General features: G+C 40.9%; 1 protein-coding gene across 4 annotated transcripts; it reads left to right on the top strand.

Moving 5' to 3' along the window:
- Positions 1-494: 494 nt before the first annotated feature.
- LOC121810287 (double-stranded RNA-binding protein 2-like) lies at positions 495-8,533 on the top strand. 4 transcript variants are annotated; one of them, XM_042211076.1, is made up of 4 exons: positions 495-868; positions 2,388-2,607; positions 2,693-3,317; positions 8,246-8,533. In XM_042211076.1, the coding sequence occupies exons 1-4, from the start codon at positions 674-676 to the stop codon at positions 8,313-8,315; spliced, it is 1,110 nt and encodes a 369-aa protein (XP_042067010.1). In that variant the 5' UTR covers positions 495-673; the 3' UTR covers positions 8,316-8,533. The 4 variants fall into 4 exon arrangements, with proteins under 4 accessions (XP_042067010.1, XP_042067011.1, XP_042067013.1 ...); XM_042211077.1 differs by having other exon boundaries at positions 496-868; positions 2,693-3,324; positions 8,246-8,306; XM_042211079.1 differs by lacking the exon at positions 495-868 and adding an exon at positions 888-1,025.
- Positions 8,534-14,367: the final 5,834 nt, after the last annotated feature.

Raw genomic sequence — 14,367 nt, 5'->3', positions numbered from 1 at the left:
CATAAATAAAATGATAATTGAAGACGAATGAGACAATGTGACTGACTGGTGGGACGAGTAAGTCGGTTCTAGCTAGAATGCCACAAGCGATCCACCAGATAAGGTACGCCTCTAGAATATCAGGAGTTCGCAAGACGATGTGCTTCTATGTGTGAAAAACAAGCTCATGATTCCAAGCCGGTGTCATCAGAGAAGATTGAACACACACCTAACATATTTCAATATTGAAGTTCATATTTTTAATTAACGTAATTTTAAAAATCATAATGAAGTCGTTTTGTTATTTTTTGTGTTATGTATTTTAATTTTATAAACGGGTGGATAAGTAAAAAAAATAATTATAGAGGAGAAATATGAGGCTGATGAAGGGTTGTCTAGCATATAAATTAGAGAGAATGGTAATGTTACTAATTATTACTAATTACTATCTCTTATATGTTATCTCTCATTAAATACCATTTTACAAATATCTTGCTAGAAAATTTAATACTCCGTACTTTAAATGAACACAAATATAGATGAGAAAAAAGGTTTGGTATATATAGAGAGAAATAGCTAGAAGAAGAAAGGATAATGCAAAATACGATCTCTGTCTCTTCTGCATTCATCTCCGAAACCACCCATCTCTAATTCTGCCCTAATTCCTCTGATCAAATCCAATTCTTAGAGAAAAATGTATAAGAAGCAGCTCCAGGAGGTTGCTCATAGGAGCTGCTTCAACATGCCTTCCTACACCTGTATCAGGGAGGGGCCGGACCACGCGCCTCGCTTCAAGGCCATCGTCAACTTCAACGGCGACACCTTCGAGAGCCCCAACTATTGCTCAACCCTCCGCCAGGCTGAGCACTCCGCCGCCGAGGCCGCCCTCGTAATCTCTCTCATTTTCAGAATAATGATTCTGTATTTATTCACCCGCTATTTCATGACGTCACTCTGCGTGTGTGTGTGTGTGTTTCCGTTTCTGTGATCGGTGCTCCAACCGCCTGCCTGCTGCTGGTGATAATGGTGTGCCGGTCAAATTGATGGTACTTTAAAATGACCATAATGCCCCTGTAGCGGTTGTTAAGAAAATAGTTATCCCTTCATTTTATATTTAAACTCGAGATTTATCACTAAGCACTAAGCAGCACGGTGTGGGAAATTTAAAAAAAAAATTGGCATGATGTGGGAAACCAAACCATCAATCAGGTGGTACTCCTAGCTTTCTGTAAAGCTATGTTTCTACTAATTTAAGGGCAGTTTCGTCATTCAATATCATTTTTTTTGCATTTCATATAAATATGCAGACAATGTCACAATGTGTATGTGCAGCATGTTTAGTTTGAAAACTTTAGCATGCGGAAATAAATGTGGATTGGACCATCGTGACATGGTGTAGCCACTATATATAGATCATTTTCAACTTATTAATATTTTTATTATTAGGCACTTGTGGCTTGTGGGTGTGTTCAATTCTAGTACGTGAATGATTGGCAGTGTTGACTATCATAGTAAACTTGAATTATAGTACGTGAATGATTGGCAGTGTTGACTATCATAGTAAAACTTTAATTGTAAACTTGAATTTCATTCATTAGTAGTATATCATTATAAGTACAGATTGAAACGCATTCTTGACTATGCACATAAGTATTTCCTTTGATTTATGTGTGGTTAGACATGAAATCAAGGTTGAGAGATCGCCGTATAACTATTTACATTAGTTTTGCAAATAATTAAAAAATAAAATCATAGATTCATAGCACATGGAAGAAATAAATGCATTAGCAAAGGGTACAATTTATAGTGTTGTCTCCCTCAATTTAATGTGGTTAACTAGAGACCCCTGCTACATCCATGTGCATGTCCATCTCCATGGCCAAGATCTTTACTAGTACTAGTATATTTCATCCATCTTCATCAATATACATTAAATAGTTACTATAATTAAGACTATAGTTGGAAGCTGAAGAAATCAGCTTTTCTCTTTACCTCAGAACTATTGTCTTTGGTTTGAGATTATATATGATTCATTTTACATAAACAAGTAAATTCTGTTAACATTTTTTTACATACTTAGCTCGACGAGCCATGGATGTGGCTTTCTTTACAAAGGATTTACATATGTTAAGCGACCGTTTACTTAAAGGATTCACTTGTTTGATCATTTCTTGATCTTATGTATAGTCAATCTAATCTACCCTTAAAGTAAATGGCTATCATATTAAGTTGTCAAATACAGAGGATTATGGTTCTTGGCATGACTCGTTATTTGGATCAAAACAAAATAAGGATGACTTTGTGTGTGAGTGTAAGTGAATGTCTAGGCATCGGGCGTTACTGACATTGCCATTGTTCGCAGTTTGAGTGATCGTCGTGTTGATGATTGTTGTGTAAATTCGTGTCAGGATGAGTCGGGAGTATATGAGAACCTCGTGCAGGAGATTGCACAGAGAGTGGGGTCTCCATTGCCGCAGTACACAACTTTCAGGTCCGGTTCAGGGCACCTGCCTGTGTTCACCGGGACTGTGGAGCTGGCCGGAATCATATTCACCGGAGAGCCTGCAAAGAACAAGAAGCAAGCTGAGAAGTATGCTGCTTTGGCAGCTTGGCTGTCGCTCAAACTATGTGAGTGTTGCTTTCCTTCCTCACTTCAACTATTCTTTTGTGTTGCAATGTAGTACTAACACTTGGTATGTTTTTCCTTCATCAGTAGCACAGCAAGAAGTGATCTCTCCGTCTGAGAGCGAATGCAACGATGAGCGGGAACAGATACGGATTGCAAGGGCGTTGCAGAAGTATCGTTCGAAAGAGAAGTTATTGATGCCAAACCTACACAATGCCTCCATACCATTCCAAAGGAAGTTCATGGCTCCAACCCCGCGTCCCTCAAGCCCACAACGCCCCATCCCGCCAACATCCAAAATCCTCCCCTTCTTCTGCCAGAAAGCCGATTCACGTGCTAGACCACCGTTAAACACCACCTTACCACAGCATCAGCCATCACCTGAGATTAGGACAACGCCACGTGTTTTTCAGAGGTTTCATGCAGCTCCTTACAGACAGTGTAGGTCGCCCTGCCAAGGCATTGCTCCACCTGTAACGATACGAACTGCAGTGCCGGTATTCTCATCACCACCCGCTCATCTCCAGCCTGCACAACTGGCTCCGCCTGTATGCATCAGGCAGGTTTCCACAACCTGTTCATCGCCATTAAAGAAAGCGCCTGCAGCAGAGGCCGAGGTAATTGGAGCATGCGAAGTAGATGAGTCCACAGCCGTCAGGTGTCTGAAGGAGCTCGAGATATCCGATTCCTCTTCTGATCAAGGTGTAAGACTGTAAGTGGTAATTTTCTTATCTAATCTGTATTCAAGATATTACTATATATTGTTGTTAATTGCTTTAATGGTGGGCATTTAGCTTGTTGAAGTTTAAGAACTACTACTATAATATCTACTATATATTAGAAAGCCTGTTTTTGTAGGATATACTATATATTAGTAGTAGTATATGATTAATATCAAGAATGTTTTCTTTATCTATATTTTGGTGGGGGTTAGGACTTATGGTGTAAATATGAATTTGAATAATCTCACTGAAAACCAACCTGCTACCACATAATAGTCAAAATGTATATATGTTGTTTAAATCATGGAGTAAAACATTAACTAAGAGCATCCGCAATAGCGGACTAGCCGGTGCTCAGCTAGTCCGCTATTGCGGTAGGCGAGACGAATAGTGGGAAAAAAAAAAGCCCGAGAGGTTGGGCGTGGACTAACCACCTAGCTGATCGCTGGCCGCCTATTGCGCGGCGAGCGATCGGCTAGCCGAATTTTTTTATTTTAAATTTTTTTATCTATACTCTATATTTACAACTCATTGCATTTTATTTTTTTAATATTTGATAAACACCAACAATTAAAATGAATTAAATTGGAAGCTAAGGCAGTGGCTAGGTTGTGGGAAGGCTAGGGCATTGACTAGCTATAGGAATGGCATGATAACGTGGCAGAAGGAGTTTTAGGCTGGGCTATTGCTAGGCGGTGGGCATTCCTATTGTGGATGCTAAGGCGATGGTACACATAATGTTATTAGAGCATTCACAATCGTGCTCTTGCCAGCGGCACGGTTGTGGGCCCGGGCGGTACTATTCATGCCTGCTCTCTGGCAAGAGCACAACACCCACAACTGTGCTCTTCCGCAAGGACGAGCACAATTAATTTAAAATTCAATTAAACAATAACATTTCCATAATATTAAAATTCATTTAAAAACCACAATAAATATTACAAATGACAAATAAAATTAAACATTACATAATTAAAATCCTAAAAATAAAAAATTACATAATTAAAATCCTAAAAATAAAAAATTACATAATTAAAATCCTAAAAATTAAAAAAAACCACTACTCGTTGCCGAATTTCGCCCACATGTGGTTGATTAGGTCTTCTTGTAGTTGATTGTGGATTCGAGTATCGCGCATTGTGTGTCTTGTCTCGATCCTCTGGCCAACCGTCGTATGCTCGCCTCGGCGTGGGGGAGACCTCGCTGTTGAGCTTCCGGCTTCGTCCTCGTCGTAGAAGCTAGCCGCCCTCGGCCCTTCGTCGGCTATAATCATGTTGTGTAATATAATACACGTGAACATGATATCGGCGATATTATTCACGTACCACAGCCAAGCCGGGGCCTTCACAATGTTGAATCGAGCTTGAAGGACCCCGAAGGCTCTTTCGACGTCCTTCCGCGCTGACTCTTGACGCTGCGCAAAAAGAACCCGTCTCGGGTCGTGCGGGTTGTGGAGCGTCTTCACGAACGTCGACCACCTTGGGTAGATACCATCGACGAGATAGTAACCCATGCGGTATGTATTTCCGTTGATGGTGAAGTCGATCGCCGGTGCTACACCATTCATCACATCATTGAAGAGTGGTGAAGAATAGAGCACGTTCAAGTCGTTGTTGGATCCGGCAACGCCGAAATATGCATGCCAAATCCATAGGCGATAGTCGGCGACCCCCTCAAGGATAAGTGTTGGGCCGCCGCCTTTGTGACCGCTTAAGTGTTGCCCCCTCCAAGCAGTCGGGCAATTCTTCCACCTCCAATGCATGCAGTCAATGCTGCCAAGCATTCCGGGAAAGCCATGGACTGATTCGTGAAGACGAAGCAACCGTTGGCAATCATCGGTGGTGGGTGCCCGAAGGAATTCATCCCCAAAAGCAGAACGAACGCCCTCGCAAAAATTCTTTAAACAAAGGATTCCAGTGGACTCACCGATATGCAAATACTAGTCGAAGATGTCGGCCGTTTGCCCAGTAGCGAGTTGTCGGATGCCACACGTACACTTCTGCAACGCCGTGATACTTTGTCGGCCGGCTGCATCTACACCTGTTTGAAAGTATTCAACACGTGCGGACAATGTGTTGACAATTCGCATGAACAAGCGCTTTGACATGCGAAAACGGCGCCTGAAGTAATCTGCCGGAAACAGCGGATGGTCGGCAAAGTAGTCGGCAACGAGCCTTTCGTGGGCTCCCTCCCGGTCACGATGGATGTAGCGGCGATTTGATCTAGTGCGTTGAGGAGGATGAGCGGGGGTATTCGCCGCGACATATGCTTCGTAAGCGGCACGATGTTGTTCGTAGTATTCTTGTTCTTCGCGCTCCGCTTCCGCCATGAGATGAGTGAAATCCATTTGATGTTTTGAGTGAAGGTTGAATGTGTTGATAGTTTGTATAAGAATTATGAATGAGGGATGAATTGATGTGATAAATGAGTGATGAATGTGTGTATTTATAGATGATTTTGGGAAAAAAAATATAAAAAAAATCAAAAAAATTCAGAAAAAACGGGAAAAAACGGCCATATTTTTGGGATTTGGAATTTTTTTTTATTTTTTAGCATTATTTATAATTAAATACCGATTTTTAAAAAAATAAAAATAAAAAATGTTTAAACACAACGGCTATGCCGTTGACGAATGGGAGCGCGCCACATGTGCGTCCGCTGGCACGGACGTGCTCGATACATCGAGCAGCGCCGTGCCAGCGGCGCGAGCGCAGCGGCGGCGGATGGCGTCCGTGCCAGCGGTGCGGACGGCGGTGGCGACGGACGCCACCGCTGCGCATACTCTTAGTATTTTGCTGCATTGTATCCCAAGTGTGGGTATCATCTGGTTTGCACAGTTTCAATTATAGGACGTGCATTAATAGTTTGTGTTGGAAAGACAAAAAAAACATAAAGAGACGTCCTCATTTATTGGACTTGAGTTCCAAAACAGTGTAGAGTTCCCAAATGTGTAGTTCCAATCTCATTTATTGTGGTTCTTGAAGGGTCTCATTTATCCCTATAAATATTAGGATAATGAGCAAATGTAAGTAACACAAGACAATAATAATACAAACTTTTTCTCCCCTTATTCGGTTCTTCATGGCATCAAGAGCAGGAGAGATTCTGGCTCAGAAATCTTTCATCATAGCCTAACCAATTCTCGACCAAGAAACCAAATCAAACACAATACCAATCCTTACCCTTATACACAAATATGTCAGACTCAGAGGAGGAGAAACCTACAACCGAGTCCAGATTAAGAACGACCAGGAATGTTACCGTGGCGTTCAAACTGAACGGGAAGAACTACCCGTTGTGGTCACGACTAATGAAAGTCGCGATAGGGAGTAGAAGGGGGTACTCCCATATCACCGACGAACCACCCGAACCAGATATCAAGGGATACCGCGAGTGGGAGGAGACTGATCTCGTGGTTTTCTCATGGATAGTCGACAATATCGAAACTGATATTCTCGCTGATTTTGCCCATCATCAGACGTCCAAGGCATTGTGGGACAACTTACAGGTCACCTACGAGAGCAAGGCTGACCCGTACCTCGTATATGACCTGGAAGACAAGGTAATCTCAATTAGACAGGGAGATATGGATATCGAAACATATTACCGTCGAATCCACGGTTTGTGGGTGAGTATCGACAGAACCCAAAAATCGCCAATAACGTGCTGTGATAAAGGAGTTAGGCAGTTCCGACAATTCTCAAGCGAGAAAAGACTAATCAAATTTCTCACCGGATTAAATGAGGAATTCGACGGGATTCGGCGTGACATACTCAAGCTGGAGCCGTACCCCTCAGTCGAAGAGGCCTACGGGATTGTGAAGAGGGAGGCGGCTCGACGGAAGATCATGCCACCGGCGTCCCCTTCGCTCACCGGAGACCTCTCTAGCGCGGGAAGCGCCGATGCATCATCGGGGGAGATAGGTTACGGATTTGGAGCGCAAAGAGACCGACCAACCAACCGGAACGGACCACGACCGCCACCTGCCGGAGGAGCCAGCCACCAGACCGGAGTAAAACAGGACAAGAGCAAGCTTTGGTGCTCCCACTGTGGGAAAAACAAACACACAAGGGAGAGTTGCTTTCTACGGGTGGGATACCCGGAATGGTGGGACGAGAGGCAGAGAGCACGGGCCCAGACGAAGTTCGCCGCCGCCAACATCGCGGAAATGGAACAGAGGCAGAACACCCCAATTGCTCAGCGAGATGGAGCAATTAGCGACGGGAACAAACGAAATAACACCCATCTTCTCGGAATCAATGCTGGAGGAGGCGGCGAACACAACGGCGGCGGCGGAGGCGGTGGAATCCGGGTCGGAAATTTTGTGGAAAGAACTAGAGCAGGGGAGGCGACGAATTGGGGAGGCGACGGGATTAATGGAGGTAAAGGGTTTGGTCACCCACCAAACCCTTCTAATTTGATGCATTTTCATTTTAGTCCTCCATGTTTACCCAAATTAAGTCAGACACCCCAGTCTAGAAATAAGCCACCTAACTTGTTGAAATATGATAAGTCCCCCACGAAAATTGATAATATCAAATCAGCCCTAGAAAATGATACAATGAGGATCAGAAATCGTTTTGCACCTCTGATAAATATTTCCGCTGCATTTAATGTGCAAAATGGTGATAGAATAAATAGGAAGGGTTGGATTTTTGATTGTGGTGCTACAGATACTATGACTCCGGAGAGAGCTGATTTTATTGATTTTGGGGAAATTACTGAAACTTTTATTCGGACTGCAAATGGGGAACTAATTACAGTGGCCGGGACTGGAACTATTGAGATTTCACCAAATCTTCGATTGTCAAACTGCTTATTTGTTCCAAGTTTATCCCAGAGATTGATGTCTGTAAGTCATGTGACAAGAGAGTTGAACTGTACACTCCTAATGCATCCGAGTTTTTGCATTTTGCAGGATATTCGGACGAGGAAGATCGTTGGGCGTGGCACTGAGAACCAAGGACTCTACTACGTGGATGGGGTAGCTCAACATGGTAGTGCGATGCTGGCTCACGGATCCACGAAAGAAGAGGCTTGGTTGTGGCACAGAAGACTAGGACATCCTTCCCCTGGTTATTTTAAGCTTTTGTTTCCTGATTTTGCACTTCCTAAAACTTTTTCTTGTGAGACATGTGTTTTGGCCAAGAGCCACAGACAATCTTTCAAACCCTCAGATACTCGTATGAAATTTATGTTTGATCTAGTGCATGCTGATGTTTGGGGTCCTGCACCTGTTATTGGGGGGAATGGTTACAAATATTTTGTTGCCTTTATTGATGATTGCACTAGGATGACGTGGATTTATTTTTTAAAACACAAATCTGAGGTGACCGATAAATTTATCCTTTTCTTCAATATGATTCAAACTCAGTTCCAAACCACCATAAAAATCCTTCGGTCAGATAATGGTAGGGAATTTGTTAACAACACTATGTCTGAATTTTTTAGAAAGAAAGGTCTTATTCACCAAACATCATGTGCTTATACACCAGAACAAAACGGGGTGGCTGAGAGAAAAAACCGTACCCTCCTAGAAGTTACTCGTGCCCTTATGATTGAATCTAAAGTTCCAACCTTTCTTTGGCCTGAAGCTATAGCAACCTCCGTCTACCTTATCAACAGATTGCCAACAAAAATCCTAAACAAAAAAACTCCCCTTGATGTTCTCTCCACCCAAGCCAAAATACCCGAATCCCTTAGCATGACACCAAAAGTCTTTGGATGTACAGTTTATGTCCACATTCCTAAACACGAGAGAACCAAATTCTCCCCTTGTGCAACCAAATGCGTCTTTGTTGGGTATGGGGTAAACCAGAAAGGGTACAGATGCTTTGATCCGTCCACTAAGAAAATTGTCACTACCATAAACTGCAATTTCCTGGAAACTGAGTTCTTCTACCCACACCACCTTAGCAGTCAGGGGGAGAAAAATCCTAAAATTGATCATGGGGACTCTCTAAGTTGGTTTGTGCTATCTCCAAATCCTTCTATTGAGGATCAAACAGAGGCAGTTGTCACTACCGCCGAGCACGCCCCTCCACAAGAGTCTCCTCGTCCATTGCCTCCCGATCCTCCTCCAAGAATATCCAAGGTAAATCCCGAATCTGAGACTGAGGAGATTATTACAGTTGTTACTAACAATGCAGAAGATGTGGATAACACTGTGGATAGTGACACTGGGAGATACATTCTTCCGCCTAGGAGCACTCGAGGCATTCCCCCGAAAAGGTACTCTCCCGAGAAGATTGGTGCAAAGAGCAGATATGGAGTGGCAAACTTTGTACAGGGAAATCTGACTAAAATGGCTCGAGCTTTTGAAGCGGCACTCTATGAGGAAGAGGAAATCCCACAGACTGCAGAAGAGGCAATGAAGCATAAACATTGGAGGGAAGCCATGTTCACTGAAATGAAAGCGTTGATGAAGAATAATACCTGGGTGAAGGGAGAGCTACCAAAAGGAGTCAAAGCAGTGGGGTGTAGATGGGTGTTTACTATCAAACGGAGACCAGATGGTTCAGTCGAAAGATATAAGGCACGACTTGTAGCAAAGGGATACACTCAGACATACGGAGTTGATTATGCTGAGACTTTTTCGCCAGTAGCAAAGATCAACACAGTCAGGGTACTATTCTCGATCGCAGCTAACAAAGATTGGCCACTCCACCAGTTTGACGTGACGAATGCCTTTCTGCATGGGGAACTACCTAAACCAATCTTCATGGTCCCCCCTCCGGGATTTGGAAATGAATTTCAGCCTGGAGAAGTATGCAAGCTCCAGAAGACATTGTACGGACTTAAGCAATCCCCAAGGGCCTGGTTCAGTCGATTCACTGAAGTAATGAAGAAGTATGATTACCAGCAGAGCAACTCAGATCACACGTTGTTCATAAAAAAGAAGAATGGGAAAATCACGTGTCTTATCGTCTATGTGGACGACATGATCATCACCGGAGACGATGAAGAAGAGATCGGTGAATTGAGGAAGAACTTGTTCAAAGAATTTGAGATGAAGGATCTGGGTCGTCTCAAGTATTTTCTAGGAATTGAAGTTCTGAGATCAGAAAAGGGAATCTTCATCAATCAGAGAAAGTACATCCTCGATCTGTTAGCAGAAGTGGGAATGGTAGACTGTAGGCCAGCAGACACCCCAATGATACAGAATCACGGATTACAGATAGTGGAAGGAGCAACGCTCACAGACAGGGGGAGATATCAAAGGCTGGTAGGTAAGCTCATTTACCTCTCTCATACTAGGCCCGACATAGCATATGTTGTGGGAGTTGTAAGTCAGTTCATGCACTCACCACAAGAAGATCATTGGGAAGCAGCTCTCCGAATTGTACGATATTTGAAAGGTACTGCGGAACATGGGGTGTTGTTTAAGAAACATGGACACTTGGAAATCAGTGGCTTCACTGATGCAGATTGGGCAGGGAACCCAAATGACCGAAAGTCCACGGCAGGGTACTTTATGCTAGTTGGAGGAAATCTTGTTACTTGGAGGAGTAAGAAGCAAAAGGTAGTTGCACTCTCAAGCGCGGAAGCTGAGTTCCGTGGAATCAAAAGTGGCCTCACCGAGATATTGTGGCTAAGGAAGCTCATGACAGAGCTTGATCTGTATGTACCAAAACCATGTAGACTGTTCTGCGACAACAAAGCTGCGATTAGCATCTCTGAGAATCCAGTTCAGCATGATAGAACTAAGCACGTGGAAGTTGACAGACACTTCATCAAGGAGAAAATTGAAGCCCGGATTGTCGAGTTTCCATATGTGAAGTCAGAAGATCAGTTGGCAGACATTTTAACCAAGGCGGTGAATTCCAAATCATTCAAGGAAGTATTGAGCAAGTTAAGTATCGGAAACCCCGTTACTTAACTTGAGGGGGAGTGTTGGAAAGACAAAAAAAACATAAAGAGACGTCCTCATTTATTGGACTTGAGTTCCAAAACAGTGTAGAGTTCCCAAATGTGTAGTTCCAATCTCATTTATTGTGGTTCTTGAAGGGTCTCATTTATCCCTATAAATATTAGGATAATGAGCAAATGTAAGTAACACAAGACAATAATAATACAAACTTTTTCTCCCCTTATTCGGTTCTTCAGTTTGTGATATTTTAAATAATTTTATAAATTTACTAATTAGAAAATGAACAAAAACTGCGGACTACTATAAAGTTTTTTTTTAAATATAGCACCTTTCAATATTTATTACTGTCATCGAATATAGGAGCATAACATAAAATTCTGTAGTTGACTGTTCTTTACAGCACCGTGTCGAACACAGCAAGGAAAATATGAAGCATAATATTCCTACATATCATGATTAGTTTTCATTTATTTTACTTGTGCACGCATAAATTTCCAAATAAATCAACTCCACAAGTCACTATCTTCATTTCAATTTACAACTGAGGTTCACACCCACCAGCTTTGAAAATTATAGTCCAATAATTAATACGAAAAAACTCACATAGTCAATGAAAGTTTTATTGCGTCATGTTTCTTTCATTCAATTTTAAGGATAATTTTGTCAGCTTATAAATGGTTGACACTGGAATTTAGGCTATATCTTGAAGTTTCTCAATTGACATCACCTACAAATTTCACGGGTTTGGATCCCCTGCTGTGGCTGTTAGCACAGCAGGGGATGCTGTTCCATACATAGAATTTTTAATTGTTAAATTATAATATTAAAATATTAAGTTTGTTTATTATAAAACAAATAAATGTGTGTGTATGTGTGGCACAGCCCCTGCTGTGCACAGCAGGGGATCTTGGCCCCAAATTTCACACGCATATATTATTATTTTGTTCATATCAGTATGAAATGGTCACCTTAAAAAATCTGAGATTGCCAGTTATGACTATGATAAACGATATATGCATGTTGAAGTATAATGTTGAGCTTGTTGGGCCTCTTCGTAAATTTGATCCATTGGATTGGGTTTCACTTTTTAATTGACTAAAATTAAAATGTGACAAAAAACATATTTGTCATTTTCCCATTTTGAATTAAAAAAGTATTATATGTTCAAAAAGGTGTGGAGGGAGAGAGGATTTTGGTTGAGCATGAAGAGACAATGGTAGTGGAGTGGCATGCATCTTTTTAACCATTTGTGGGTTTAAACTTTATGGTGAAAAGAATAGGGCATGCATATGGGGATTATGAGCAATTTTAGAGGAGAGAGAAAATGTTTGTGGTGAATTCTTGGGTAGAGGTGGTGGGCCTCTAATTCCACTACCACCAACCCATCAAAGCATGTCCACGTCACGATTCTGTTGATTCACGCAAACAAATATTTTTGGTGGGCCCATTCCATACAGACACATAGGCCCACAACTGTGCAGGGCCCACTTTGGATTTAAGAAGTAATTTATTCCTTCCCCTATCTATGACACAAATAAAAAGCAATGGCTCTACACAAAAGGGAAGAGAGTTGATGTGAGTGAGATGGGAACCCTCCAACCATTATAGGAACACATCCAATAACATTCATTTCTATTCAAAAATATTTTCAAATAAATTTATTTTCTCAAGAGACTTGGAAGTTTAAGAATGAATGTTGTGTCCAAAGGAATCGGATACAATATAAAATCAGTAAAAACAAAGTGGAATTGAGAAAAACAAGATGAAATCTGACTTGGTTTATGCAATGGAGCTCATAATGGACCACTGATTGTACTATAGTACTTAATGTTGTATGTGTAGTGGTCAATCTTTTTTTTCTCTTTTTTCTTTTTGATGGCAACAATCTTTGTTTCTTAACTTTTGTTCTTTTGTGCTTGGGGTTTTTCATAGTTTGAGTGACTCCCTCTTATATATTACTACTACTACTACTAACTTGGAATTGATATTTTGATTTATCAGAGAAAATCCACTCTCGTATCATGGAACTTTGATTAGATTAGTAATTTGACTTAAGTTGCAACTAACCAACTAATATAACATATTCAAACAAAACCTTTTCCCTTATTTTAGGCAAATATGCCTAACTTGAACATATTTAGTAAAGTTTTGCGTTTAGTGTCACCCACTTGGAATCGTCTATCTCACTCTTTGTTGCCCCATATGTGTCACACTTTCAATTTTTTTAGTTTTTTGTGTTTTAGTTAAAATCGAGCATGTCCAATTAGAGTATAAATTTAATTTTTACCATTTAGTTTAAATTTGTAAATTAGTAGTTGATCATGAGGGTGATTATTCTATATAACTTTCTATCTATTCAATAGAGTGTCTCCATTAGCCAAAACAACTAATGCTAATATATTAATATATCAAATTTCCACATAGGACTACGTTAGGGGGTAGAGGGTGGGGGACAATATTGGTGAGATTGGATAATATATTTTGCTTTTGACATTTGAGTTAAATCGAAAGTTTTCAATCATAGTAGCATATAGCTTTTTCCCACTAATCGTGCATAATATTCCTAATTAAATCTTTAAAAAGGTTGGAGGGTGAAAAAGGTGAAATGCAAAAGTTGTTTAAAGAATGATCATGCCGATGAAATATCTTTCATCTCATGCCAGCAAGAATCTTTCATGTTTGTGAGATTAGTAGTAGTAACTTTTATACTGCATATACTTTTCGGTGTTGACTTGTGTGTTCGTATTAATCAACCTTTAAATTTTGTAATGGCATTCTAATATGAATTAAGAAATTAATTAATAAATCATATTGGAAATCGAATCATAAAATAGGGTTATCCAAAATTTGTTGTATAATTTGTAGAAACGGAATGTGACGTCATAATTATGTCATATATTGGACCAGTGGGTGACAGAGGTCAAACCGAATAGTAAATTGGTGGGACCAATAGCCGGATTAGTATAATCTCACGCTTAAATTAAAATAATGGTGTAGTGGATTAATATATTATGCGCAGATTTAGTTAATAAAATATGTATGATTGCACCTCAAAGATGCAATTTAACCCATGTGCTTTTAGGTTATTATCTCTAACTTTATTTTCTGTCATTTGTTTGTTTATTTCGTTGCTTATGCTAACAATGTTGTGACTTATTATACCATCATTA

Source organism: Salvia splendens, chromosome 7 (assembly GCF_004379255.2).
Source record: "Salvia splendens isolate huo1 chromosome 7, SspV2, whole genome shotgun sequence".
NCBI classification, from domain to species: domain Eukaryota; kingdom Viridiplantae; phylum Streptophyta; class Magnoliopsida; order Lamiales; family Lamiaceae; genus Salvia; species Salvia splendens.
Note: the sequence above shows the minus strand (reverse complement) of the source record. Positions and strands in the feature narration are given on the sequence as shown.